This window comes from Strigops habroptila, chromosome 2 (genome assembly GCF_004027225.2).
Source record: "Strigops habroptila isolate Jane chromosome 2, bStrHab1.2.pri, whole genome shotgun sequence".
Classification (NCBI taxonomy): Eukaryota; Metazoa; Chordata; class Aves; order Psittaciformes; family Psittacidae; genus Strigops; species Strigops habroptila.
Genome location: NC_044278.2, coordinates 49,441,071 through 49,466,948, shown reverse-complemented (window position 1 = coordinate 49,466,948; position 25,878 = coordinate 49,441,071). Strand labels below are relative to the sequence as shown.

The following is a 25,878-nucleotide window of genomic DNA, read 5'->3' as shown; positions in this document are numbered from 1 at the left end:
TCATATTATCAGTTACAGGTTTTTGGTGGAGGAAGGGGAGGCGGGGTTGAGGGAATGCTTGAGGTTTCCCTAAGGAGTTTTCCAGTGTTATCCTTGGCAAAGCCAGCATGCTACTGGAACACAGTAGTGCTGTAAATTGGACTTATCTCTACTTGTGCCTTTACCAAATGCAGTATATGAACAGAAGCCACCAAAAGTTATTTTCCCATCTGATCAGCTCTGCTGATTTCTTTGCTAATTCATGTTTTAATGAAACTATACGATATTTTCAGACCCTTTTCAAATGTATGACTGTATACACAATGCAGTTAAAGTCCTTAAATGTGTTGCATGTAGGGGGCTGTCCTCCTCCTGGCCCACTGTTTGCTGGAGCCGTTGTAATGTAAGCAGTGATTTCAGTGATTGCTGCTAGTGCGGCTGCTGAAGTGGTGTGTGGAAGCTGAGCTGAGATTATGCACACACTGCTATCACCAGGCTTGGTGGCTCCGGGTTTCCTAGCAGAAGAAACACATGTATAGGAAAAATAACTTCTGTGGGCTTTCCTCAGCTCTGTAAATGGTATTAATCTCTCAAGGGGAGAGAAATGATGAACTGTAGCAAACACATACTGTAGTCGTGACTGTAAAAGCTTGTCAAAAATTAGTATTTATTTGTGGTTTTCTCTGTTTGTGTTTTGCATTGCTTATGGCCCCGCTGAAGAGGTCATCTGCTATTTTTCTAATTCCTTGTAGCCCTTTGTACTTACCATAGTGATTTCAAAATGAATAGCCCATGAGGATGTCAGTCTGTGCGCGCATGTGCATGGAGGGGAGATTGGGCTGGAGGGGAGGGAGAGGGGGAGGCGGCAGCATGATCAGCCGGGAGCAGATGAGCTTCTGTAGGCAAACGGCATCTCTGGACAAGTCAAATGATTTCCATCCAGCAGTGCTGAATCCTAATCACAAAAGCGTGTGAATGATACTCCTACGCCAGCATTTTAGCAGTGTTTGTGCAGCACAATTCTCGCTTTATAATCAGGGAATCCATGAAAATCACATGACTGGGCACCAGCTGCAGTAACTTCTTTTTTTTTAAGCCAAAGCCTATTTTGACATACTGTTTCAGATGAAGTATTTGGCCATTTCACTGCATTACAAAACGTTTTGTAAAACGGTCACTTTTGCAGTCTTTCCCTCAGCATTTGTGTCATGCAGAGAGCTTGTACGTCTTCTCGTATTCAAAAAAACTAAATAAAATCTCTCATTTGGGCATTTAATTCCTGTGTCGTGAACGTGCATGATGATGCATGGCTGCCCTCTGGGAAAGAATATGTATTTCCGTGTGCTCTTTTTTTAACAAGCAATTCTTGTGCACAAGGAATTCTTTTTAGCACAATCCTTTTTAACAAGGAATTCTTGTGCACAAAAGGAACTGGACACATCATGACATGAAATGATTTTACTGTTTTTGAGCTGCCCTATAGGCATTTAGTTTTCCTACTTTTAAAAGCTAGCACTGCAAATGGCTAGCAGATCTCCTTAATCCATGGTATGTTCTTGGACATTAATATTAACCAAACCTTGTGGTCATATTTAGTACTTCCTTTGAAAACTTGGGTTTGGATTATATTGCTGATGGTCCTTATTTTGTGCTGCTGAGGCCTTTGTGCTACCAAAGGCACCGTGGCCATGCCGGTCACAGGAGCTGCCCAGCATTTATGTGGGTTAAATGCGTGGGGACCCAAGCTGAGAGCCAGCTGTGGTGTCCATGGGTGCCTTCTCTAGGTTAGAGACTGTCCAATGATACAGGGTGCCTGTGGCCTCCTTCCCCTCCAGTTGTTTTGGAAAAAAGCCTAACAAATAAAAAGAATTTCATAACTTGGCTTTTAAATAAGCTTTGAATGTTTCCCATCACAGCTTCCCTCATTATTTTCAGGTGAAATATAAGGTTCAGGTTTAATGTCCTGAATCTAGAATGAAAAAGGGTTGGAGTATTGTAACAGAAAATGGTTAAAAAAAAAAAAAAAGTGCAGGCTAAGCAATTTTTTTCTCCTGGGCGTTTTGCCACTGGTTCATTTTGCTACAGTATTTTTTTGGTGCTGCTCTTTTTTAACACACAGTTGTAAAACATTAAATTAACATTACTTCTAAAAGTTGGGAATTTTTTAAGCTGATGAAGATAATTTGTGAACTCCTTTCACCTATGGGCTGTATTTTTCCCCTCTGAGGTTACTGAGTGCTTCCAGTGAATTCAGGTTGTTTCGTCTCCCTTTTTAGCAAAGCTACAACATGTTCTTCTGAACTGCAGTATTTATTAGCTCGGAGTATTATTTTTATAGGAAGGGAAAGTAGTGGTCCATAGTAGCCATTATCATCTGTCATGCAAGAACCAAACCACTCTTGTTACGAATTTACATGCATGCAAGCATGCAGGCAATCATCTACCATAAGCTGATATTTTTATACTGAGGCTTGATGCGATTCTAAGTATGTTCTTAACTTTAGGTCTGCTTAAAAGCATTACACAAGTCTAATGAGCTGTAAACCAAGAATTGATTCTCTTATTTTAGTGATGCTACTCCTTCTGTCTCAGATTAGTTACTAACGCTTAGCTTTTCACAGATGGAAAGTCTATCTTTTAAATGCGTCTATGTCTCTGTATTTGTCAAATAGCGTACGCCGGTTATATAATTAACTTCCCTATAGAAGTCTCCACAATTTCTAAACCAACATAGCCCTTCAGAAGGTTAAAGATGGAAATGTGTGCTCCAACCTGTAGTCTGTGAAGCTTCCTGCTGGATGACGCAGCACATGTAAACATCAATCTGCATCAAAGAATAGTGCTCTGTGATCTAATTCTTAAGATTGCCATCTACTAGAGACGTTCACGGTAGATAAATTGCTTTTATTTACTTTCTAAGAACATTTGACTTGTGCCGCTATTAATTTGCTTCTGCAATTTCTGTGAAAATTACATAACTTCAAAAAGTGAAAAAGGATTTACGAGATCACAAGTCATAGAAAATCTTTCAACATTTAATAGGTGTCAAGTACAAGAGCATATGCATGTCAAGTATAGGACCACAGCATGACTCGACTCTAAACACTGTAAGATATTTCATTTAGATCTTCCATGCCTTAGTAGTTGCTCGTGTCTGAGCTCTTGAGGACAGAGGAACAGCCTTTACCATACAAAACCAAAGTAAAAATCATTACTTGATGCCGAAGTTGACCTAAATGCCCAAGTTCAATGTCCTAAAAAATCTCTGACAAGCCAGAAACAGGAGTATATAGAGAGGTTCCCAAATTCAAGGAAACTGATATTTTTGAATGAGTGATACTCCATTTATATATGTGTTTCTATATCTCAAGGATATATGGATGTCTGTGTATATATGTATACACATATAAAACATATATGCATGTTTTGGTAGTTATTTCTCTGAGCTTGTTTTGGTTTGTGACCATTATAGGAGTTGGGGCTATATATCTATAAGGGCTAACTATCAGAGGGGAAAACCACATTACACATGTGGAGAAATGAGTTTCTCGTGTAATCTCATGCTTACAGTGATAAATGGTGTAAATTATACACTGGAAGATAAATTAGACTTTGGAAATACTCTTAGGAACTACCCAGTTTTTTTATAACTTCAATAAATTTAAGTTACACATTTTGGGGTTTTTACTGTCCTGTCAAAAAATGTATTCTAGTAGCAATATACAGTGGTAGTATCTGCTTAACTGAGAACTGAGTATTGAAATGCAAGACTTGAAGGTGTTTTCTGGTTGGTTGGTTTGTGGAGGTTTGGACTTTTTATATGTAGCAAAAGGGCCATTTGCTTAAATAGTTAAGCAGAACTCTGCTTGCAGGCATTGTGTCTGGTATGGATTTTGTTCATTTACTGTGTATACATTGTTAGAGTAAAACTGAGAAGATTTTCCTGAATGAATATTGCAGGGTGAGTGTGTCTCAGTCATTCATTGTAGAACATATCAAGACATCACCAGAGCTATATAAGCAAAATGTTCTCACCGTCTTTCCTTTTCTTCTTGAGGAAGAAATAGTATGATCTTGTGCAACTGCTTCCTTACAAATCAGTGAAAAATTACTTGGGCAAACATTTCATGCCTGTGTTAACAAACTTCAATATTTTATCATGCGAAAGAGGTCTGAGTTCTCTGTTTTACACTTCATCTACAGGTCTTGTAATTTTTCACATAAATTCTTCTAAAGGAAAGAAATATTTCCTATGAGTTTGCTAACCTAACAAGTACTATTTTGTAGAAAATAAATTATAAATATGAATGATTACGGTTTTTTATCTAATATGCAGTGTACTAACCATTTCTACGTTCATTTTATTCAAGAGCTTATAAAGTGAAGTGTTCTCTTTTGAAATCAATGTAAGTATAGTAAGGACTGTTACAAAGGTTGAAGTGTTCTTTTTTGAGGAAGATCAATTATTCTGTTAAAGGAAAAAGAAAACATGCTTTTCATGTAGCCAGAATATACCAGTTTGGTTGAAGTAATGCTTCAGATACCTGAATTCCTACCGATAATAAATTTAGAAGGCACACGCAAATGCCTTCTTACATGAAGTGAGAAGTAAAAAAAGACATAATTAAAAAAAAAGGGGGGGGGGGCAATTTTCCCTTTCCAGCAAGTTAAGTGCAACTATTTGCTGTCATCCGGAGGAAGTGCAGAAGAGCCAACGTGCATCATCACAGGCTTTTAGCTGTTAACAAAGATTTTCAAGTATGTGAGCTGCTGAAGCCCTTTCTATTTACATAAGCATTTCTTTATCATGAGATAAGGATTCTTCAGGCGTCAGACCACTGTTTCTTGCCACTGAAGTCGTTGTGTTTATCATATGGTCTAATGGATGATGCAGTACGGTCTTAGGTTGTTACAAAGTTTGTATTTTGTCTGAAACTGGGAAAACGTTTCTGTGTCTCTTCCCATGCAGATAGAGGCAACAAGGGAGACAGAGTCCAGCAGCATCTGTTAATGTGTCAGGAGTCCCTTGCCGCCTTTTGTCTTCCTTAGATTTCTGTAAATACTTGCAATTAGTACGTGTTTTATTGCCATGAATCACTGTGTCTTTCCAGAGTGCTAGTGTATGTGACTAATGACGGCTAAATAAATGTCATGCTTCATACAGGGACAGTGTAACTTTGAATTGCTGATACATATAGGAAGTTGATGGAAGTTGATACATAAAAGCACAGGCCAAAGGTCTACCTAAGCAGGTTTCCTTTCTCTGACTGAACAGTAGCAGATGCTCGGAGAAAATAAAACCAAGGCAAACAGGGAGCCATGCCGCAGGGTATCCTTGCAGTCCTAAGGATTTGTGGTTAACAGCCCTTGAAAATTTTTCTTTCAGAAAAATGTCTTAACTGGTTTTGGACTCACATCGACTTTTGAGATCCATAGCTTTTTGTATTGATGTGTTGTGAGGAAGAGCACCTCTTTTGCAGGTGGTGAGTAGGGTATCTCCTCTGTGAAAGCTGTTGTATGACTTTGCCCATCCTTATTTCCTTCTTCTGTGGCTTTCCACATTCACGTGTTCCTTTTGGCGCAGTGAGAGAACTGCAACAGCGTTAGGGTGCACTATGAATTCATAAAGTACATAATGTTTCATTTATCTTGACTGGGGTTTTGTTTGCTTTATTGCTGTGGAGTACAGAGATGATATGTTCATAGAATGGGGTGTGTGAAATCCAACTTTTCCTTCCCACATAGCAGTAATTTCAGTTATACATCATTGTATGTGTTGCTGAAGTACAGAAACAGCTGTCCTGAGGATTACTTTGCATTTGTTAAATCTGAATTTCATCTGTTGTCTTATGCCCATTTGCTCAATGGTACAAAATCTTTGGCTTATGTCTTTATTACTCAATATAATTTCCTCATAGCAGCAACTGTTGCCACCTTCGTTTTCACCCTTTTGTAAATCATTTAGATCTAATCAGTTCTATTATGGGGTGTTGTGAGGACTTTGTCCCATAGCAGTCAAGTTTTTAAAAGCCTCTGGTGAGGGTAATTTTTTTTTTAATTTTTTTATTTTAGAATCTTCTAAAAGTCAAAAAGTCTCTGTAATCCAGATCTGTGTTGTCAACATGTGTAGTGAGTATATTCTCAGTGTCTTTCTGAGAATAGTAGTGCATCCAAGACATATCTCCTTTGCACAAGCCCAAATGATTCTTTATCATTTTAACAGGCTAGTTAATGCAGCTGCTGAATCTCTTCATATAATTTCTACCTCTTGGCTTAATTTAGATGTTAGGTTTGTGGTTCCAAAGTTCTTCATATTCATAATGAGTATTTTGGTCTACTTTTGCTCTCTTTCTCTCATTCTCTGTTTTCAACACCTTCATGCCTTCCCTTCCCAAACATTGCATGTTTCACTTCGCCCAAGCAGTTGCCCAGGTATCAGAGGAATGTGTGGTTGTGCATCACAGATACTATTTCAGCAACTTCCTGTGGGAGTTTCAGGTCATACAGTCCAGGTAACTCATGAGTACCCAGTAAATGGTGGACAGCGTCTGACAGTAATTCCCACATAGGCTGTTCTTTGCTTACGGAGATATGGAGGGGAGTCCATGTCAGTTTTCTGCTGTGGCCTTGTTTTCTTTGTATTTTTATTACTGTACTTTTGGCTCTATAATCTGTCTGGCAGATACCTGTGTTTGAAAAAGCAACTCTTTTTTTTTTTTTTTTTTTCCTTTTTTTTGTTCTAACACCTTTAAAAATTTGTACCTCATCTTTTTCTTTTTTTTTTTTTTAACTTTATTGTGTTTAGACATTGTTTTGCTTGAATAGTTCTGAATTTTCCTTATTTAGGTGGGACTTTCATTCCCTGGTGGATGTCCTTGTAATTACTGTTTAATCCAGCCATTGGAGGGGACAGAGAAAGGGGAGGAAAAAGGGTGGTCTGGGGTTTTTGGTGGGTGTTATGCATTTTCTCGGAGTTTCATATGTTGTATCTTGTCTCATGTTATCTCTCAGCATTATACCATCTGGCGTGTTCCTTTTAAAAATATTCCCCTCATGTTTGTAAATGGCCTTTTCAAAATTAAATATCACAGCGTGGATTCCTGCTCTTTCAGGAAAGATTAGTCTAAATACATATGGCCACTGGCACAGGGTAGCTCTTCAAGTAGTCGAGTTTTGAACCAAATTCTTCTCATGCCTCAGGATCAAGGCAGGAGTTGCATGATAAATTGTCCCACTTGTAGTCTTTTTCTTCCTCCTGCTGTCCGCTTTAAAACTTCCAGGGTGCTTGATCTGAGAGGTGAGGTGTATGGTTCTTCCAAGAGCATCCCAAATGCATTATTTTGGGATCTAGGACTGGTTGTGGCTAAACGAGAGTGCTGAACCTTGCAGGCACTTCCCATTGCCTTCTCGTTCCTCATCCTCCTAGCGGCACTCAGCCCAGCAGATGTCAGGTGCATGTCCTGCAGGTTGGTGGGATGCTCCACTCTGGCTCATCAGCAGCTGATGGATCTCGTTAAATAGGTGCTAGACTGTCTCCAAAGCCTGTGCTTGGTTTACAGTACGTTACAGTAATGCAGCCCTGTTCCTCCCCTGTCCAATTTTCTCATTCCCCACACCCTTGAAAGTGTGGCTTCTCCCTCTGCCTTTGGTAGGTGAATTTTGAATCCCTCTTTCTAACCCCTTGTCGCATATCCCTTGTTTTCTATTCCGTCTTCTTCTTAACTGAGCGAAGTTCTTTTTGCTTAATTTCTGCTGGCACATCTGTTCACCACTGTGCATGTAGTGACAGCTAGGGGTATGTGAGGACACCGTGGTCTGATAAAAGGAAGTAGTTTCTTCTTATGGAAAGTTTCCTCCCCTGCTCCCAAATGTGTTATGAAGTGTGAGAAGCTGGGAGAAGTCTTAGAAGTGATTCTGAAGGTACTGAAGTTGGGGGTGAGCAAAAGAAACAGCACACAAAAAAGTTTGTGGAGAGAGAAACAGAGATAAATTGTGTAAACATTGATCAATTTTTTAGTTCTGATTTGGTTTTACTGCTTTCCCTGGAAAGAGGATTAGAATGAAAACTATGACTTACGTTTTTGTTGCATCGCTTGAAATCCAGCTGTCTTCTTGTGGCTGTTTTAATGATAACAGTTGAGTAGGGAGATTAGAGATAATGTAAGATCTAGTCTCCAGTGGTTACACTCATACAAGCATCATATGCTGATGTATTGTAGATTTTATTTTCCCCTGAGTTACTTGATGAAAAAGCATCTTTGGAAATAGGTGACTGATTTGTCTCCTCAGTGCAGCAACAGTTCATATATTTCTTATGTATGGAGTGGCTTTATGGTGTTCTGGTACTAAAAGGTAGCCTGTGAAATGTTCACCTTCTGCTATAAGCCCTTAGGCAACATAGATTATGATTTGCTGTCACACAGGGGACTGTTTATGCCAGTAAATTTGAGTAAAGTTTTGTGATAAGAAGTAACATCACAGCTATAACATCCATTCCTCGGCATGGGCCAACCAGACTTGTGTTACAGTATGTAAACAGGTGAGTTTTCTTGAAGTCATTCTCTCTGTATCTTGACATCGAATAGACAGCTTTGGTAGATATAAAAATTTTAGGGAAGATAGAAGAATTTTAGAGAGGGATAGTAACTGGGTATCAGTGCTGTACCATAATACCTAACCGCTGTATGTGATTTTGTGTGCAGTTTCACGTTGTCCTCTTAAAGTGGTCATCTTTTAAAATGATCTTTTAATAAAAATTAGAGCTTCATCCACAGTTTGTCTATTAAGCCCTTAATGTGTTCTTGTAGAAAAACTGAAAGGAGCTTGAGCTTTGCTCTGGTGAAGGCCACGATGCCTTTGGTTTCTAAAGATGGAGCGTGGGGGTGGCAATTTGCTCATGCAGCATGAAAGCATTTAGTTCTTCCCCTGCAGAATCTCCTGCAAGAGAGAGCGCCTGTGCACACAATGCGTGGAGAAAAATTCAAGCTGGAGGGCTGTTGATGAAGACTCTCCTCTAGCATTAAAGACTTGGTTATTTGAACGTTGTTCAGAAAGGATCCTAGTAACACACTGATCTTTTTTAATCATTTTAAATATTTAAAACTTGCAGAACTGTCGTTTCTGAAATGCGGATCATGATTTTCACAAATGAAAAGAAAAACCCTTAAAAAATTAAAGGACTTTTAAAATATTATTTTTTTTAATAACCAAATCCAGGGGCTGAGGGTGGGGGAAAGGAAAAGCTTTGAAGTCTCTGAGATCTTTTCCCCGAGGTCAGAAGTTTCTGATGATGTAACATACAATACAGACCAAGCCTTCACTTATCAAGGTTAAAGTTGATGGGGCTTGTATTAACTTGTCAATCATAGGAAGCAAGCAAAAACAAGCCAGCTGTTGTGAGGCATGGCTTTGAAAATCCTCTGTGTTACAGTAAATGAGACGCAGAGGTTGAGACAGATTCAGTTCTGCGAGGCTTTCAAACTGGCTGGCACATTTGCAAGGATGCAAGGCTCATGTATCCAGTGAATATGGGTAAACAGCTGTAAATCCTGGTAAGATTGTCTTGTCTTTCGTGTTAAAGCATGAGAGAAACAGCTAGAGGCACATGCCTTAATTACCTTTTTCTGTCAGCTCTGAACAGAAATTTGCAGTATTAATTCATACAGTATTTCTTTTGTTCTCCAGGTCTTTCGAGTACAGGCTGTGTCTTCTGTCCCTATCAGCAGAAGCTACAGTTGCAAATTAGGAACGATGCAATGCTTGGTACAGAATTCTATTTTGCTTAGCGTAATCGACTGCTCTGTTCACTGATGGGCTGGGAGAATAGGGGGAAAACGTGTGTTAATTCCAGCTAAGATGCTGTGTGTGCCTAAGCTCACACACACACGCTGTTTTTAGCAGCTTTTGTTTTCACAGTTGGCATCATGCACGCTGGAATTAGGCGGCAGTGCCTTTCAAAAATATTTGTTTTCTGGAGCGAGGGCTGCAGTGCTGTTGTTGTGGCTCGGGGTGCCAGGCTCGGGGTTCCTCTGGGCTAGGGGTGGTGCGAGAGCTTTTCATCTTGTTATTTTCCTGGCAAGCCTGGGAGTGCAGGCTCACACGGAGACCTTTTCCACAGCAGCAGGAGATATTAGCTGGGAGTGTAAGAGAATTGGATGTGACTATTGGAAGCAAGCGGTGAGTGTGGCTCTGAGTGAAAAGATGGCTATTGAAATGTGTGCACATGCATGCTAATTAATTTAAATAACTGGTTTAGGAGCTTTTTTTCTTTTCTTTTAGAGATGAGCTACATGTTCATTTTGGTGCCTGCCTGAGAAACCCAGGTGACCTAGCTATTATTCACAAAGTGTTTGGTTTTATAGCTTCTGTTGTGTTACGAATTTCTGTTCAGCTGCAAGCAGCTGGTTTCAGTAGTAATAGCAACAAGAAAATAGCAACAGCATAGAAGAAAAAAAAAGGATCTAGATGTAAAAAAAAAATTATTCGAAGGAGCAGTAACTGGAATGTAGGGGATTTTTTTAATAAGTTGGCAAAACAATCATTTTTCTTTGAGCTTTTTTAAATGTGACTGTGATTTCCTTGTTAGCAGTGTTGGAAAGTATTGTCTTTTGTCTCTGCAGTGGTTGCCATTTGTGTAATATGATGGCTCTTGTAATACTGCTGGGATATTCTGATGATTGAATTCAGCGTATAAGTAGTGAACACGGTAACTGGTTGACTTAAGTGAGCAGAAGTCATTTTAATTCCATGCAGGCAATCCCCTGTGTGCTAGGACAGGCACACAGTAGATCAAGAAAGAATACAGGCAGAAAAATTGTCTTTTATCATTGATTTTTGATGTGCAGCAAAATGGAGGAGGGGCTTTTATTTTCTGAACTAGAGAAAGAAAAACATCCCTGCCTCTGCCTTTTCCCACAAGATTCTTCCCTTCTGCATAAAGGCCCCTATGCTGTTACAAGAAATGTAATTTTAATCGGATTTGATTTTTACTGTGGGCCTATGCATTGTGCTGTTACCCTTGACTGACTGGCCTACATTTCATCCATCAACATGTCTTTGCTGCAGAATTAGAGTGGGTCAGTTGAATTTATTTCTGATTTTCATGGAGAGGGAGGTAACATTTTTAGAAAGAGGAAGACTGTGACATTAAAGCCCATTGCTGTGTATGTTGCCATGCAGACAGGACAGGGGAGATTCTGGTGGCATCAGCGGACTCCCGAGCAGTGTCTGTTATCATATTTCATTCTGTGATAAAGCCAGGTGATAATGCAAGGGTTGTTAAGCTAAAGTGACATTTTGCTTTGGGTGCAACAACTAAGCTGTATTTAGTGTGACTGATTAAACAGATAGCCGCCATCAAGGCACAGATAATGTTAACAGGCATTCACAGACAGAATTGGAAAACCAAGACTCGCATCATGACAAATGGGTTGTAGTGTAACAGTGATGTGCCAGGGGGTATACTTTACAAAATATCTTGCTGGGTTTTTACTTTCAGTTGTATTGTGAAGTGTGTCAATGCATCTTTTTCTTTTTGGGGTTTTGGTTTTTTTTTGAGAGAGGGAGAGCATTCTCTCATCATTAAGCATTCATTATTCTTCTCATCTTAACACATGCTTCGGTTTTAGGACCATTTGCTTCAGTAGGGCTTCTGCGATGCTAGTTGCCATCATCTGTCTTTTCAGATCAAGTCAGGGAACAGCCTTACTGCTTTATAGTGATTTATGTGCTGTGCCTCTTCCTTGAGTGACCAGTACAGTACAGCCATCATGATGATTAAATGATCTGGTTTTTTGAGGGTCCTCTATTCTACACATTTGTCTTTAAAGATTTCAGAACATTTGAGGTCCTGGAGCCTCTGAAAGAAAAAGCATAATGGGACTCAGGTGAGGATTCAGATGCGTGCAGACATCTTACTTATATCAGGTGAGTGAAGTGCTGACTCAAGTTATAATCCATAGAGATCTTGGATTCGATTCAGTTGGCTAGACACAGGTGCCTAGCAAGACCTGAGATAGCCCAGTGTATCTCGCTTGGCTTCCAGCTGCCGCCTCTTAGGGGAACTGATGCCTTTAAATCTTTAAAGTTTCCAAAATGGTAGAAGACAGCCATGTCTGGGAAACTAAATTCATCACCTGGACAGTGAAACCAATGCATGATTTGCTTGTAGAAGCTAATTTGGGGTGAGCCACATCTGTTAGATTACATTGACTGTATCAACATGGATTAAAATGTGTATTCGAACTCAAACTTTTTCCTAAATTTTGAACAGTCTTGCCCTGTGCATCCCATTCCACCTCTGTAGCATCCTGTTGTGGTCTCAAGCAGAACTATACGGGGTAGGAGAAACTATTCTTTATTTGCAGACTGTTGCAGAAGTGCTTTTGGATTCCACTGTGCCAAGTGCCAGGCAGATACACAATGAAAACATAGGTTCAGCACATAAAGTTCACAACTGAAAATGTAGTGTATCAGCAAGGGCCCTGCCTGTATAGTTTTGGCATAAGCAAAGACAGTGTTTCACTACTGCTTTAAGCCACAAAATTACCTGTTTTGGGCCAGGTCAGTTCCTTGATCCGATTTTGGGGCTGTACAATTCCTACTGCTAATACAATGGAAAGAGCAGGAAGACAAAATCAGAGTGGGCTAAGAAGGAGACTGCCTCTTCTGGCAAAATATCTGCATTCAGATCAGTTTAAAGGGACTGCAAAACTGTGGCCTTGATTATGAGGGGGTTGCTGTTATTGAGGGGTGAGGACTTTTATGGAGGAGTCTTACTCAGGTATGAAGGCCTTTTTCCAGTGTAGATTGTAGTGTTTGAGAAGGAATTTAGCCTAAATCAAAACCAGCCACTCCATTTGCTTTCTTCTGGAAGTAAGTGCAGGGCATGTTGTTGCTTACATAACCATGCTTATGTTTTATGGTGAAACTTTTGCACAGAGGTGAGGTCTTTAAAAAATGATGCATTTTTCAAATGTTGGCAAATACGTTTCTGCAAAGCTTATCTAGTCTGGGATTTTAAAGTTGGAGTGTCTTGTGGCACTGTTTGTCTTGGCCTGAAGCGTTCTCAAGAAACAGTAAATCAGACAGATAAAAAGCAGAAACATTGAGTTGATCGAAGTGACTTCCAGTTATTGAGATATGACATTCAATCAGATCATTCTGCCTCTCTGTCCAGATACAGTCAAATCCTGAGTATGGGCAAATGAAGGAAGTGGTTTGGTGGTGTTTTTTATGGCAACCAAAATGTTATCCTTCTGATAGGCATCTGCACATAATGATTCATTTTCGTAATTGCTCATTGACTCCACTGGCAGGCTCCTAGTGACATGTATTTATGTGTGTATGTAGCTCTCCATGGTTTAACTTGCATGTAATAGCTTACGTTACTGATACCTGTCTGTGGTTTGTTAGTGTAGCTTGTTGAGTTATTGCTGGAGTGACCTGGGAGTGTCCAGACTGGGGAGGAGACTTGGTTGATTTCCCCGGCTTAGTGATTACTTAGCCTTTACATTTCAGTCTTGACCGTATATGCCCCAAGCTAACAGAGCCAGAAGGAAATGGAGAGATGTACTTGCCCATCTGGGTAGGAAGTACTTGTTATGCACTTCCACCCCCACAGTGGTAAGTGGTGGTGGTGGTTTTGGTGGCTATGGCCATTACGTGGTACGTGCAAGCCACAGAGCAGAGTTCCTGCTGAGCTCACCTGGCTGACAAGTGTGCAGCCTCTTGTCTCTCCACACAGACCTCCTCTGGAAGACCTGGGTCCAATGGAGGACTGGTTTTTGTGATGAAGCAATTCCTTCATTTCAGTTAGAAGCATTTTTGGGTTTCTGCCCCCCACCATTTATATACGAAGGCTGCTATACCTAAATACCAAAAGCAGTCACAGTAGAAGAGGCACATGTTAGCCTCCTCTACTAGACTCGCCCTTGCTGAATACCACTTCGTATCAACAGCATGGCTGTTGATGACGCTTCCTTTGCAGTTCACGTTAAGTGAGTGGTCTGACAGTCAAAGCTGTCGAGTCATCACATGGCGGGGATGGGAACGTGGTGTGAGCTTTCTTGATTCTGTTCTGTCAGGAAGGCTCTTGCATTTGGACAGTTGTGGCATTGTATCATGGGGGTAGGGGAGCTTTAGGTTTGAAGATAACTTAGAATTTAACGGTTGTGATGATGACTGGTTTGTTATCTAGAATGAAAGTGGTAATTAAGTCAATTGTCATGTTTTCAGGTTATTTTAAAATGGTCTGTCTCACTTTGTGATGTTTGATTATAAATGATGAGTTCTTTTCAGTCGTATGTTTTCGTTGCATAATGCTATGGGCCTCATTTCCGAAACAGCTGTATTCTGGGCATATCATTGCATGAAGCACCAACAGATTTAAAGTAGCTTGGTGGACTTCTTGGTATTCATAATAATGTAACACCTTTACAGGTTCTTGCCACTGTGTTCTCCTGGGGCTTGAAGCTTGCTTTCTTTTCCTCCTTTCTGAACAGTAAGCTCAAATCTCTCCAAAATAACATTAAGCATGTTTTGCATGAGGACCCACTCACACTGAATGCAAAATAGCCTCAGTGTTGAATGCCTCAGGCCCATCTCCTGTAGCACTGCAAAATGTTTGATTAATTTTGTGGAAGCTGTATGAAGGCACGTATGTAATATCAGAATTTCATCTCCACGTTTGCAAATGTAGCATCTCCAAATTTCTCTGTGCTGTGGTTCTTTATTTCCTTTTACTCTATCTTGGAAGGTGACAGGACTACTAAAGCGTTTATTGCTTCTGAGCCAGGGTAATATTAAATACATTTGGTTACATGCTTTGGATATGTAAACATGTCAGATTGGTGGTATCCTCTGTCCTGTTTGCTTCCACCAGCACACCCATTCCTGATGTGCATGCGAAGTTCAATGTATACTTTGCAAACTGGCTGAGGTAATGCATGTAATTTATGTCTTTGTGACATTTTGCGCCATGCCCTTGATTCTCCCATGCACCTAAGTGCAGCTATTACACTGTCTTATGTTATGGCTTGTGTATGTGAAAAATAGAGAGGCCCAAAGAGTTTTTTGGCACGGGTTAACTAGGGATTACTAACTCTACATGGGTTATCTGAACAGTCAAAAACGCTGATTTAAACACAGCATTTCAAACTTAAGGCCTGCAGTCTTCATTTGGTAAACATTTCCATTAAAAGTGGAACTATTTACAGGCCTGGTTCTGCTTACATTGAGTTCACCAGGGAAAACCATCTGACTCTAGAGATGCCATGTAACCAAATCTGAGTAGCGTTGGTCTTTCTGGCCTACATCATTTTACTTAACAAAACTTGACTGTTGTTCTAGTGTTAAAATAGGAGTCAATAAATACTGTTTTGTAAAACAGAATTGACATTGAATTTGTCAGATGACTTGAAGTTGAATGAACCGACTGCGCTTACTTAAGAGCACTATGAAGAGATCTGTGTTTAAATAAGATTCAGCTTTTCATTCATGTTAAATACAAAATTACCCATTAAAATTGAATTTTAAAAATTAACACTTTACAGGAGACAGAGATATTTGTGTATGTGACTGTTCAGGAATTAAATTGGGAAAAAGCCATCTCTCTTGGAAGTACAATACTATTTTATTTGACATGTAAAAATCAGTGTGAAGTGCAGTTATTAAAATTTCGATACATCAGGCAGTTTAATGACAATGCCAAGATTTTTTTAGAACTTTTTTCTGTAAGTGCTGAAACATTACAGATCCAAGGACTGAAAAATAATGATTTTGAAAGTAATTTGATCTAATCAGACAACATCTAATCAGTTGTCTTCCCACAATACTTCATCTTAAAGATCTGTTTTAATTTAATTAACTATTGCAGTGTAATGCAGTGTAATTGCTCCAATTTTTTTTCTTTTTCTTCTTGAATTTATAATGGACTTTAACGCATTACTTATGTGCTGTATCTCAGATTTCATTTTCATACACACTGATTTCAACCGCCTATAGACCTCTTCTCCAAACTGGTACAGTAATATTAATAACGTGTTTAGATTGAAAATTCAAGTTAGCCTTGCTTTACACGTAGGCTGGGAAAGATGCCTGTTTCAGTCCCCTCAAAAGAAAGCTGTGCATGTCTACAGGGTTAGTATTTCACAATACAGAGACCAGCACCGTCAGTAGCATAAATTATATTAGCAGTCCTCTGAAAGCTTTTACTTCTCTGTTGCAGCTTCTTTTCTAAGCTCACAGTGTCTCTTCAGCCTCCTGTAAGCAGAGAGCAAACCTGTCTCCTCTCAGGGCTCCAGAGGTACTTGGTTTTTTTTCCCTGCCCTCTGTTTCTTTCCAAATTTGTGTTTATCTGGTGAGCACAAATGAACTACATGTCTTGTGGCAAAGCATAAGCCTGGAGCTGCGAAAGCCTGTTTTCTGGCTAGAGAAATAGAGAGTGTGAAATTGGAATGAGCCCAAAAATATTTCTGTCTAAGATAAGGCCTTTCTGGCCATTGTTTGTCATTTGTGCTGACAGGGCAAAAGAAGTTCAAGTTTAAAATAAGCTTGACTGGAAAATCCTTTCTGAATTTCCTTTTCTGCCTTTTTTCTGTAGATATTAATTTTTCCTCTCTGTTTTTTTTTAGCTTCGGCAAACATTTCCTTTGCACTCATTTCATTTTTCACCAGTTATGCAAGAATTCAACCTCCGGATTCATAATTAAAGTTCACGGTATTCAATTCACATTTAAAATGACACTGCAGTATTAATTTTGTGCATAGAGAAGAAATTTGTTTTCCATACTTGGTTACTGACTCTGAAGCAAAAAGAGAATTAAATTTGAATGTTAGAATTCCTCTTCTCAAGATAGTTTCTACCAACATTTGCATGTTTGACTGTGCCACACACATCAGTGCTGGAGGTGTGCTGTGTATTTAACTACGCGCTCCATACCCTAATTTAGCCTGACATTATGCTTTGACTCATCACATTAGATTAGGTACAATGTGTGTGCCCATACATGAGAGGAAGGTTTTGTGCTGTACAGTTACTGTAGATCAGAGGAGTTGGTGTTAAAGGTTCTATGTGATCTTGGTGTTCAAGCTTCCTGGATCGGTGCAGTGGCCTCGCACCGAAGGAAATAAATCAGCAGCACACTAATGACATGTTCTTCTCTCTAGGCAAGCTGACACAGGGGCCTTGCGGGAAAACCCACGGGAGAAGAGGGATCAGCTGGACCAGAATTTAGGCCTCAAGTGGAAAGCATCTGTCAGACCTTTGCATGCGCAAGAGCCTGCGGTTCTGCCTCACGAGAGTCGGGGGAGGTCTGGGACATTGCCTAGTGATTACCGATACTCTCAGGAAAACGCGAACGAGAAGAGCAGGGATCGTAGCCTGCCTCATCTCCCCTGCTCTGAGCCACAGACCTTGAACGAGAACCACTCCTCTCTGTCCCAGGGCAAAGGAGACGAAAACCATAGGGTAGAGCCGGTGCTGCTGAACAAGAAGCGTGGACCTGCTCCTCAGAGGCCACCACCACCTAAAAGAGATAAATACAGGCGACCAGATAATCCTGCACCGTCACTCGGCACATCTTTTGAATCTCTGCTAGTAGCGCCGAGCCGGCCCTTTCCATCCTCGTCCCCCAGCTCCGCCGAAGTATTTGCCAGCCACTCCTCTCTCTGTCAGAGTCCTGCAACTTTCAATGGAAAATTGAAGAGTGCTAATCCACAGCAGCTCCGGCAAGCGTCATCCACAGAGAATGTTTGTCAGCACTTAGAAGAAAAAACGCACCTTAAGTCCGAGTCTGTATTACCTTTCAAGTATCGGTATCTTCAAAAACCTGGCATGGAGACATCAAGGTCCCCTTCTCCTCAGTTTGCACCACAGAAGCTCACTGATAAACCTCCTGTGTCTGTACAGGATGAGAACCCAGCCAGGTACTAGATGTAACTCCTTTACTAATTTATTAACACTTTTTGCCCAGTTAGACCTTATTAATGGCTGACTTAATTTTCTTTACTAAAAGCACATCCTTTGTATTCATTAAGCATGAGCCATGACAGCATGTCATAAAGAGACCTAAGACTTGTGTGAAATTCCAACTGGTACCATTAAAGTCCTTCAACTGGTCTGTGGTTTCTTTAGTTGACTGATGCTGCTCAGGTGTTAACAGCTGGTAGGTAGTAGAAAATGAAAGGGATGGTTTCAAATGGATTTTCCTCTATAAGTCTGGGTGAAATCAGAAGATTCCCTGTCATCATTTCCCCCACCCAAGCCTGTATATGAATATGAATTGTTGCAGGGACAAAGCAGATGTGGGAAGGGAAGCTGTATCCTTTGTGAGAACATCTGTTTTGAAGTGCACGCAGTAAGGTACCCTGCCAATTCGTGACTGTTTTCATGTTGCTTTTACAATGAAATGTGGCACTCCAGGTAGTCTGCGGAGGGGTCCACAGCACTGTGTGTGTTTTCCCAGGCTAGATAAACGCAGACAAACCGACTGAAATTGATTTCTGTGTCTGTCATATGCTGCTAATATCATAAAACATTATTCTCCCAAAAGATAACAAACTCTTCCAGGAAGCTCAGGAATCTTTTCATAAATCTTTTGGCACAACAATTCATAGTTAAAGAATGAAAATAAAACCTCCAAGCTGAATGAACACAGAGGTTGCTTCTCTGAGCAAAAGTAGTTAGAGTAAGTTTTTTTACTGTAATGTAAGTAGTTGAATAGACTGAATCATGCTGTTTTCCAGTGTGCCTTATGACATAGAAAACATGAATTACTTTTTTTCCTAAACATGCCATGGCAGGGGTGTTGGAACTAAATGATCTTAAGGTCCTTTCCAACCCGAACCATTCTATGATTCTATGTTTTTCCTCTTGTAACCAGAAGAGAAATGTGACATTTCATGCTGCAGTGTTTTTAACATGAAGTAATAATACAATTTACTATGAAAAGTGCTATGTATCATGTGAGCCCTGGCATCTCTGTGCAAAGGTAGATGACAGTAACGACTTCCTTAATATATTTCTTTGACTTCCTTAATGTATTGCTTAATGAATAGATGCTAAGGTTGCATAGAAAGCTAATTGTGTCTGTTCTTCCTTTTTACTAAGCTTTAATGTTGAAGTGAGCACTAAGGTGTGCCTAATTATATGCCCATATCTCAATGATAATACACTTACCCTGCAAATCTTTTGTTACCATTTAAAATTCTTAAGCCCAGACAGCTCTTGCTTCTGCACAATGTATTGTCCTCAGCTAATAATTACATTACTCAGTAAAACAGGTAAGGCAAAAATGGGAGGACATGCGGGCCACACCTCTGAACCTTCTATATGGCATTTATTTCATATGAGAAAAATATGTCCAGTAGATTTATCTTAATATGCAGTTAATTAGATTTGGCTTATTGCTTCTATTGACTTCTTGCATGTGAGCTTTTGGACATGCCAGTTTGCATGCTGTGGGCATTTAATGTTTGATGATGTCAGCGTGTAGCTATTTACTTTTCTTTAAGAAAGGTGTCTGGTTCATCAGCAGGATAAACTGAGTGAGTGTGGTAGGGTTTCCTGCAGCGTTTTAGGTAGAACAATGCAGTGTGAGGGAATACTAGTGGTGTGCAGAACCCGGCTGTTTAGCAATAAGAAAAGAGTGCATCAGTAGATGTGCATCAATAGATTTGCAGTAAACTTACACTCAGGTCAAGGAGTGACTGTGCTCGTGGTTGAAGTAAAGCTTTGTAGTGGCAACAAGCAGAATTGCCGCAAATTAAAATTTCATGCCACAGTTCCACAAGTGGAAAACCTTCAGAAATCAGGAGGATGGCGACTGCAGAAACAGGATTTCTGAAGCACCTGGTGTTGAACTGTCTTTGCTCTGACTGCAGTCAGTTGCCTTGATGATGCCTTAGGTATCTGGAAAATCTTTTACTAGGCTGAAAGGAATGTACTCGGTGGTTCAAAACAGATGCCAGGCATTTTAGGTAGAGAATTGCGGTCAGCTCATTTTTTCTCTTCCAGTTGCCCCCCACAGACTTATGCATGCGTGCATTTCCCTCAAATTCGAAAATGTGTTCCTCCTTACAGTCTGGTGGAGTCAAAAAGGTGTGGGCTTTACTTAAAAACAAGCAAAAGAAGGTGTCAGGGCAGAGGCTGTAGGGAGGAGGAGAGCCCATGTCTGCAGGCAGGGAGCTGGGGCTGAGCAGCAGACACAGGAGCGAGCTCTTTAAAATGACAGATGCCTTGATTGAAAACACCCAACCAAATGGGAGTGGTGGGGTTCAGCATGGGCTGGAAAACCTGCCCCAAAAGTTGGATCAGTATCAAAGCATGTCTGCAAAGCACTTGGGGAAAGTAAATACCTATTGGGAAGCTGCACGTTTATTGGGAAGCAAATGTATCTTTCAATGTAAGGTAGAACTTCTGAAAAATATGAAGTCAAACAGATTTTGCTATTCCCAACAAAAGAAAAGTACAGCACAATAAAGTGTAAGTTTATTTTTAAGGAAAGTGACACACCCACACTTAGAGGAAAAGGGCCATAGTATGTCTTGGTCACTTATCTGGAAGGCGACAAGCTACCCAGCCAGATGAAACCAGATACTTTAGCTAGTAGGCAATATTCATTCACTTGCTGTAGAGCTTCCAAACCCACAGTATGACAATAATTTTATACTTTCTGCAAGCTCAGAACCACCAAACCAGACTTTAGTTTCTTATATGGTTTACATACAGTACAGATGTTTCAGTAATGTTAACATGTTACTGTCCACTTAAAAAATCTGATCCTCTTTGAATAGCTTTCCTGACCGAATGTCCAAGTTGGCCCTTTGTGCTATGCAGTACAGAATTTGTGCTATGAGCTTCTCTTAAAAGGAGTATCCAGAATGGTGTGTTACACTCTCCAGAGGCTGTTTTTTCTTCTTTAAGTAGAAAACTAGGACATTATGGTGAGATCTGTTAAACTTCTGTATCTTGTGTGAAATTTTACAAATACAAATGTTTTTTGGTTTTTTTTAATCATATAATTAAGTTTTGAATTATTTCCAGGTTTTCCAGGAGTGATTTACTTGCTGTTCTTGTAGCTCAGCAAAGGCCTAGCCTGCAGGATGCTTCTGTCTGCTCTGTTGTCACATCCCTTGGAAGAGTTGGGAATTAATGTGGGAGCATCGCAAACTCCCCAGGCAGTTAAGCTGCCTGTTAGGCCAAAAGCTGAGGCCACTGTTGGATCTGTGTCAGGCAGTGAGGTTTGAGCTTGAGGCGTGTTTTCCTCTGTATGTGTGGCCACAAAGGGGTAAAACGCAGTTCAGCGGCACTCTCTCAAATCTGGGTCCTGGCTGCTGAGATTGGACCCTGATGTTCATGGAAACAAACAGAAGTCCAGTGTAACATGTGTGGGCAGAAAAGAAAACATGTAGATTTAGGGTTTGAGATACACAGATTCCATTACCTAGGTCTCTTATCTACCTTCCTTTTATATTTGGGCTTCCCTTCTGATTAGAGGGGATAAGAATTGAAATGTAAGGTTCTTCCATTTCTAAAGATGAGTTTTCCTTCTTTTCCAGAATTGAAAGGGTTATAGACAACAATACTACGGTGAAAATGGTTCCCATCAAGATAGTTCATTCTGAGAGCAGCGCAGAGAAGGAGAGTCGGCAAAGTCTTGTCAGTACCATGGAGCCTCCTGCTTTACCCAGTGGTTTGGAAAAGGACCAAATTAAAACACTCAGCACTTCTGAGCAATCCTATTCACGATTCTGTGCTTACACCAGGCAAGGTGTAGAGCCAGAGCCAGAAGCCAGAACCAAACCAGTTGACCCTCAACCAGCTGAAGAACCTGGGAGCAACTTGAAGGACAGCAGTGCTGCCACACCAGCAGTCAGCTATGTAAAGGCCAAAGAGAAGACCTTTGAAGACTGGAAGTCAGAGGAGCTAGCCAGAGAGATTGTGGGAAGAGATAAATCTCTAGCAGACATACTAGATCCTAATGTGAAAATAAAAACAACAATGGATCTGATGGTTGGTATATTCCCTAAAGATGAACACCTCCTAGAAGAAGCTCAACAGCGCAGGAAGCTCCTGCCAAAAGTTCCTTCTCCAAAAATTTCAGAGGAGAAGTGAGTATTACTTTCTGTAGGCCTTGTGAGCTGCTGTCCAAAGGGTGTCAGTTTTCCTAGGCGGGTGAAGGCAAGGATCTTCCTGCTGTTGAGGTTTGGGGCTTTTCTGAGACTTTTCCGTCAGAATTGCAGTCAAGCATAATACTGCTAAGTAACCCTTAATGACAGAAAAAGAACAATGTTGCACAATATGAAAAGTTTCCTCTAAGATCTCGTTGAAAACTATTTGTGTGAGAACTTAAGGAATAACTAACTTCTTCCATTTCATAGTGATTAGATACTTTACCAAGATCGTCTGGTCTAGTAACTGGATAGAGAAGGAAAAATATTTTAACCTTGCTTATGTGATGAAAATTTAAAAAGACAGCTTGAAGTGGGCATGAGACATTTCCTGGAAGTGAATGAGAACAAAGAAAAGATTGAAGTTCCATTTAATTCCATCCCTGTTGATGTTCTGTGGGTCTTTTGTTTTCTTGAAAGGAGTTACCAAATTCAGTTGTAGCCTTCTCATGAAGTTTATGTGTAATTCCATAATCAAAAAGATAAATACTTAGGTTCTAGTATCCCACATTTGGAAGTCTGAAAGGATACTTTCTATGACACTGAGGTCTTTGTACTACTTGGAAAAATGTAACTACATTTTGTTTCCAGCTGAGGGATCTTGGATCCATTTCACTCATTGTAATGTTGAAAGGTCTTCTGCACTACTTCAGTTTTAGCTTTTGATGGGCATGTGCTGAGTTCAAATGTTCTTCACAACCGGCTTTTATTTATCCTATTTACTTAGGTAATGGCTTCCTGTTGAACCCCCTGCTTGCTTAGTGAAATGATGGCTCTAAAAGATCGTCCTTCCTTTGCAGTGACTAAGGTGTCAAGGCAGTTAATGAAAGTTTTGACTTTTTACCAGGAAAGAGGAGCAGAGCGTACCGTCTGCCATCTCCCTGACGACCAGTTCTACTTACTACAGCACATCTGCACCAAAGGCAGAGCTGCTGATTAAAATGAAGGACATGCAGGAGCAGCAGCAGCAGAGTGAGGAAGATTCTGAAGATGAGCTGGATCATGACTTGTCAGAAAAGAAGGTAAAAGACATTTCAAAAGTGTAGTGAGAGGCTCTCATTTGCACACATTTCATAACTGTGAGTTTGCTAGGTAAACACCCTTAAATAAAAGGCTTTTTAGATATTAAAGATCACTTGGAAAATCAGTCTGGATTGGTCGGGGGGGATGGAGGGAGGTGGGCAGGGAAGAGTGTTATGTGTCCAACTGTGAATTTGCTTTTTGCAGCTTCATGCATGTTGTGGAAGGTCCCAAGGGGAGAAGTTTTGGGGAGGTTATTTTCAAATACTGTTTTCCATTTGAGATTCTGGTATATTTCTCTCACTTGCTATGTACAAAGAAACAGGAGTGCTTATGTATCCCACTGGTGGTGGTTTTAGTTCCATGTTTTTGAAGTTTAGAATTTAGGTCCAGGGTTTGGGTTTGTCATGAGAGAGAAGGAACACACGTGGCTATGCACCTTTTCTCCCCCCCCCCTTTCCTTTTTTTTTTTGTCCATTTGGTTTGTTGCTCATGAAAACACCTTTCTCTCTACTTCTCCTACCACCCAAAGTAGTGGAGATGTAGCTAATCAGCTTGGTGTATTCAGTGGAAGATACCCTTCGTAAGGGAGGCAGTCTTCTCAACTCTCTCCATTTCTCCCTGTCGCTCTCCATTCTCTCTCCATTCTCTCTCCACTTATTCTTTCTCATTTCTCCTTTCTCTCTCTGCTTTCTCTCTCTCCTTTCTCTGGCCTTTCTCTCTCCTTTGTCTCTCCTTTTGTGCTCTCCTTTTCTTCTCCTCTCTTTCCTCTCTTTCTTCTCTCTTCTCTCTTTCTTCTCTTTCTTCTTTCTTCTCCTTTTCCTCTCTCTCTTCTCCCTTCTTCTTTTCTCTGTCTTCCCTCTTCTCCCTTTCTCCCTTTCTTCCCCCTTTCTCTCTTTCTTCTGTCCTCTGTCTTCCCTCTTCTTTCTTCTCCCTCTCTTCTCCCTCTCTTCTCCCTCTCTTCTCCCTCTCTTCTCCCTCTCTTCTCCCTTTCCCTCAGCTTTCTCTTCTCTTTCCCTCTTCTTTTTCTCGTCTTCCATTATCTTTCCCTCACCTTTCCCTCGTCTTTACTTCATCTGTCCACTATCTTTCCCTCGCATGTCTCTCGCCTTTGCCTCATCTTTCCGTTATCTTTCTCTTGCCTTTCCCTCATCTTTCCCTCGCATGTGCCCCACCTTTCCATATCCTCTCCCTTGCATTTACCTCTCATTTCCCTCTTCTTTCTCTCATCTTTCCATTAGCTTTCCCTTGCCTTTCCCTCTCATTCATCCCCATCCTTTGGTGTTTTATTTCTGATATAAGGTCAAGATAATCTCCATGGAACTAGGGGAACTTCTTCATGAAGTTCAACACGGCCAGCTGCAAGATCCTGCACCTGGGATGGGCAATCCCAAGCACAAATACAGGCTGTGCAGAGGATGGATTGAGGGCAGCCCTGAGAAGGGCTTGGCGATGTTGGTTGACATGAGCTGGCAGTGTGCGGTTGCAGCCCAGAAGGCCAACCACATGCTGGTTGCATCAAAAGAAGCGTGACCAGCAGCTCGAGGTGATTCTTCCTCTCTACTCTGATCTCTTATAAGACCTCACCTGCAGTACTCTTTCTTCTCTCTTTCTTCTCGCTTTCTTCTCTCTTTCTTCTCGCTTTCTTCTCTCTTTCTTCTCGCTTTCTTCTCTCTTTCTTCTCGCTTTCTTCTCTCTTTCTTCTCGCTTTCTTCTCTCTTTCTTCTCTCTTTCTTCTCTCTTTCTTCTCTCTTTCTTCTCTCTTTCTTCTCTCTTTCTTCTCTCTTTCTTTCTTATTTTTTTCTTTCTTCTCCTCCTTCTTTCTTTTCTCTCTTCTACCTTCTCTCTTCCCTCTTTCATCTCGTTTTCTTCTCTCTACTCTCTTCTCTTTATTCTTTCTTCTCTTCTTTCTTCTTTATTCTCTACTGTTTTTTCTCTCTTCCCTCTTTCTTTTCTTTCTTCTTCTCTTTATTCTTCTCACTTTCTTCTTTCTTTTCCTTTCTCTCTCCTTTCTTCATTTCTTCTTCCTTTTTTTGTTTTCTCTCTCTTCTCTCTTCTATCTTGCCTCTTTCTTCCCTGTTTCTTCTTTTTTCTCCCTTGCTTCTCCCTTGCTTCTCTCTTCTCTTTCTTCTCTCTCTTCTTCCATTTCTTCTCTCTTCTCTGTCTTCCCTCTTCTCCCTTTCTTTTTTTTTTGGTTCTCTCTCCATTCTCCCTCCGCTTATTCTCTCTCCTTTCACCTTTCTCTCTGCTTTTTCTCCCTCCTTTCTCTGACCCTTATCTCTCCTTTCTCTCTGTCTCTCCTTTTGCGTTCTCCTTTTGTGCTCTCATTTCACACTTTTTATTGTGAATGTGCAGACACGTTTTCTTCTATCTTCTTTTTCTCTGCCTTCTTTCTGTCCTATTTCTTCTTTCTTCTCTTTTGTATCTTCTCTCTTCTCTTTCTTCCCTGTTTCTTCTTTTTTGTCCCTTACTTCTCCCTTACTTCTCCTTTACTTCCCCCTTACTTCTCTCTTTCTTCTCTTCTCCCTTTCTCTCTCTGCTCTCTCTCTCTTCTGTCTTCCCTCTTCTTTCTTCTGCCTCTCTTCTGCCTCTCTTCTGCCTCTCTTCTGCCTCTCTTCTGCCTCTCTTCTGCTTTTCCTTCCTTTTTCCCTCCTCTTACCCTTGTCGTTCTTTCATTTTTCCCTCACTCTAACCCTGTCACCTGTGCCT

General features: G+C 40.6%; 1 protein-coding gene across 13 annotated transcripts in view; it reads left to right on the top strand.

Annotated features, from left to right (window-relative positions):
• Positions 1-25,878, top strand: part of SHROOM2 (shroom family member 2) — a 133,105-nt gene that overhangs the window by 91,103 nt on the left and 16,124 nt on the right. For 2 of the 13 annotated variants that reach the window (XM_030475620.1, XM_030475621.1), the window contains exons 6-8: positions 17,146-17,904; positions 21,538-22,089; positions 22,997-23,171. In XM_030475620.1, the coding sequence (XP_030331480.1) occupies positions 17,146-17,904; positions 21,538-22,089; positions 22,997-23,171 (1,486 nt within the window). Of the gene's footprint in view, positions 1-9,322; positions 9,531-9,663; positions 9,742-9,775; positions 10,156-11,807; positions 11,905-14,418; positions 14,480-16,204; positions 16,283-17,145; positions 17,905-21,537; positions 22,090-22,996; positions 23,172-25,878 lie in introns of those variants that run through there. The other 11 variants (XM_030475622.1, XM_030475624.1, XM_030475625.1 and 8 more) reach the window with 11 other exon arrangements.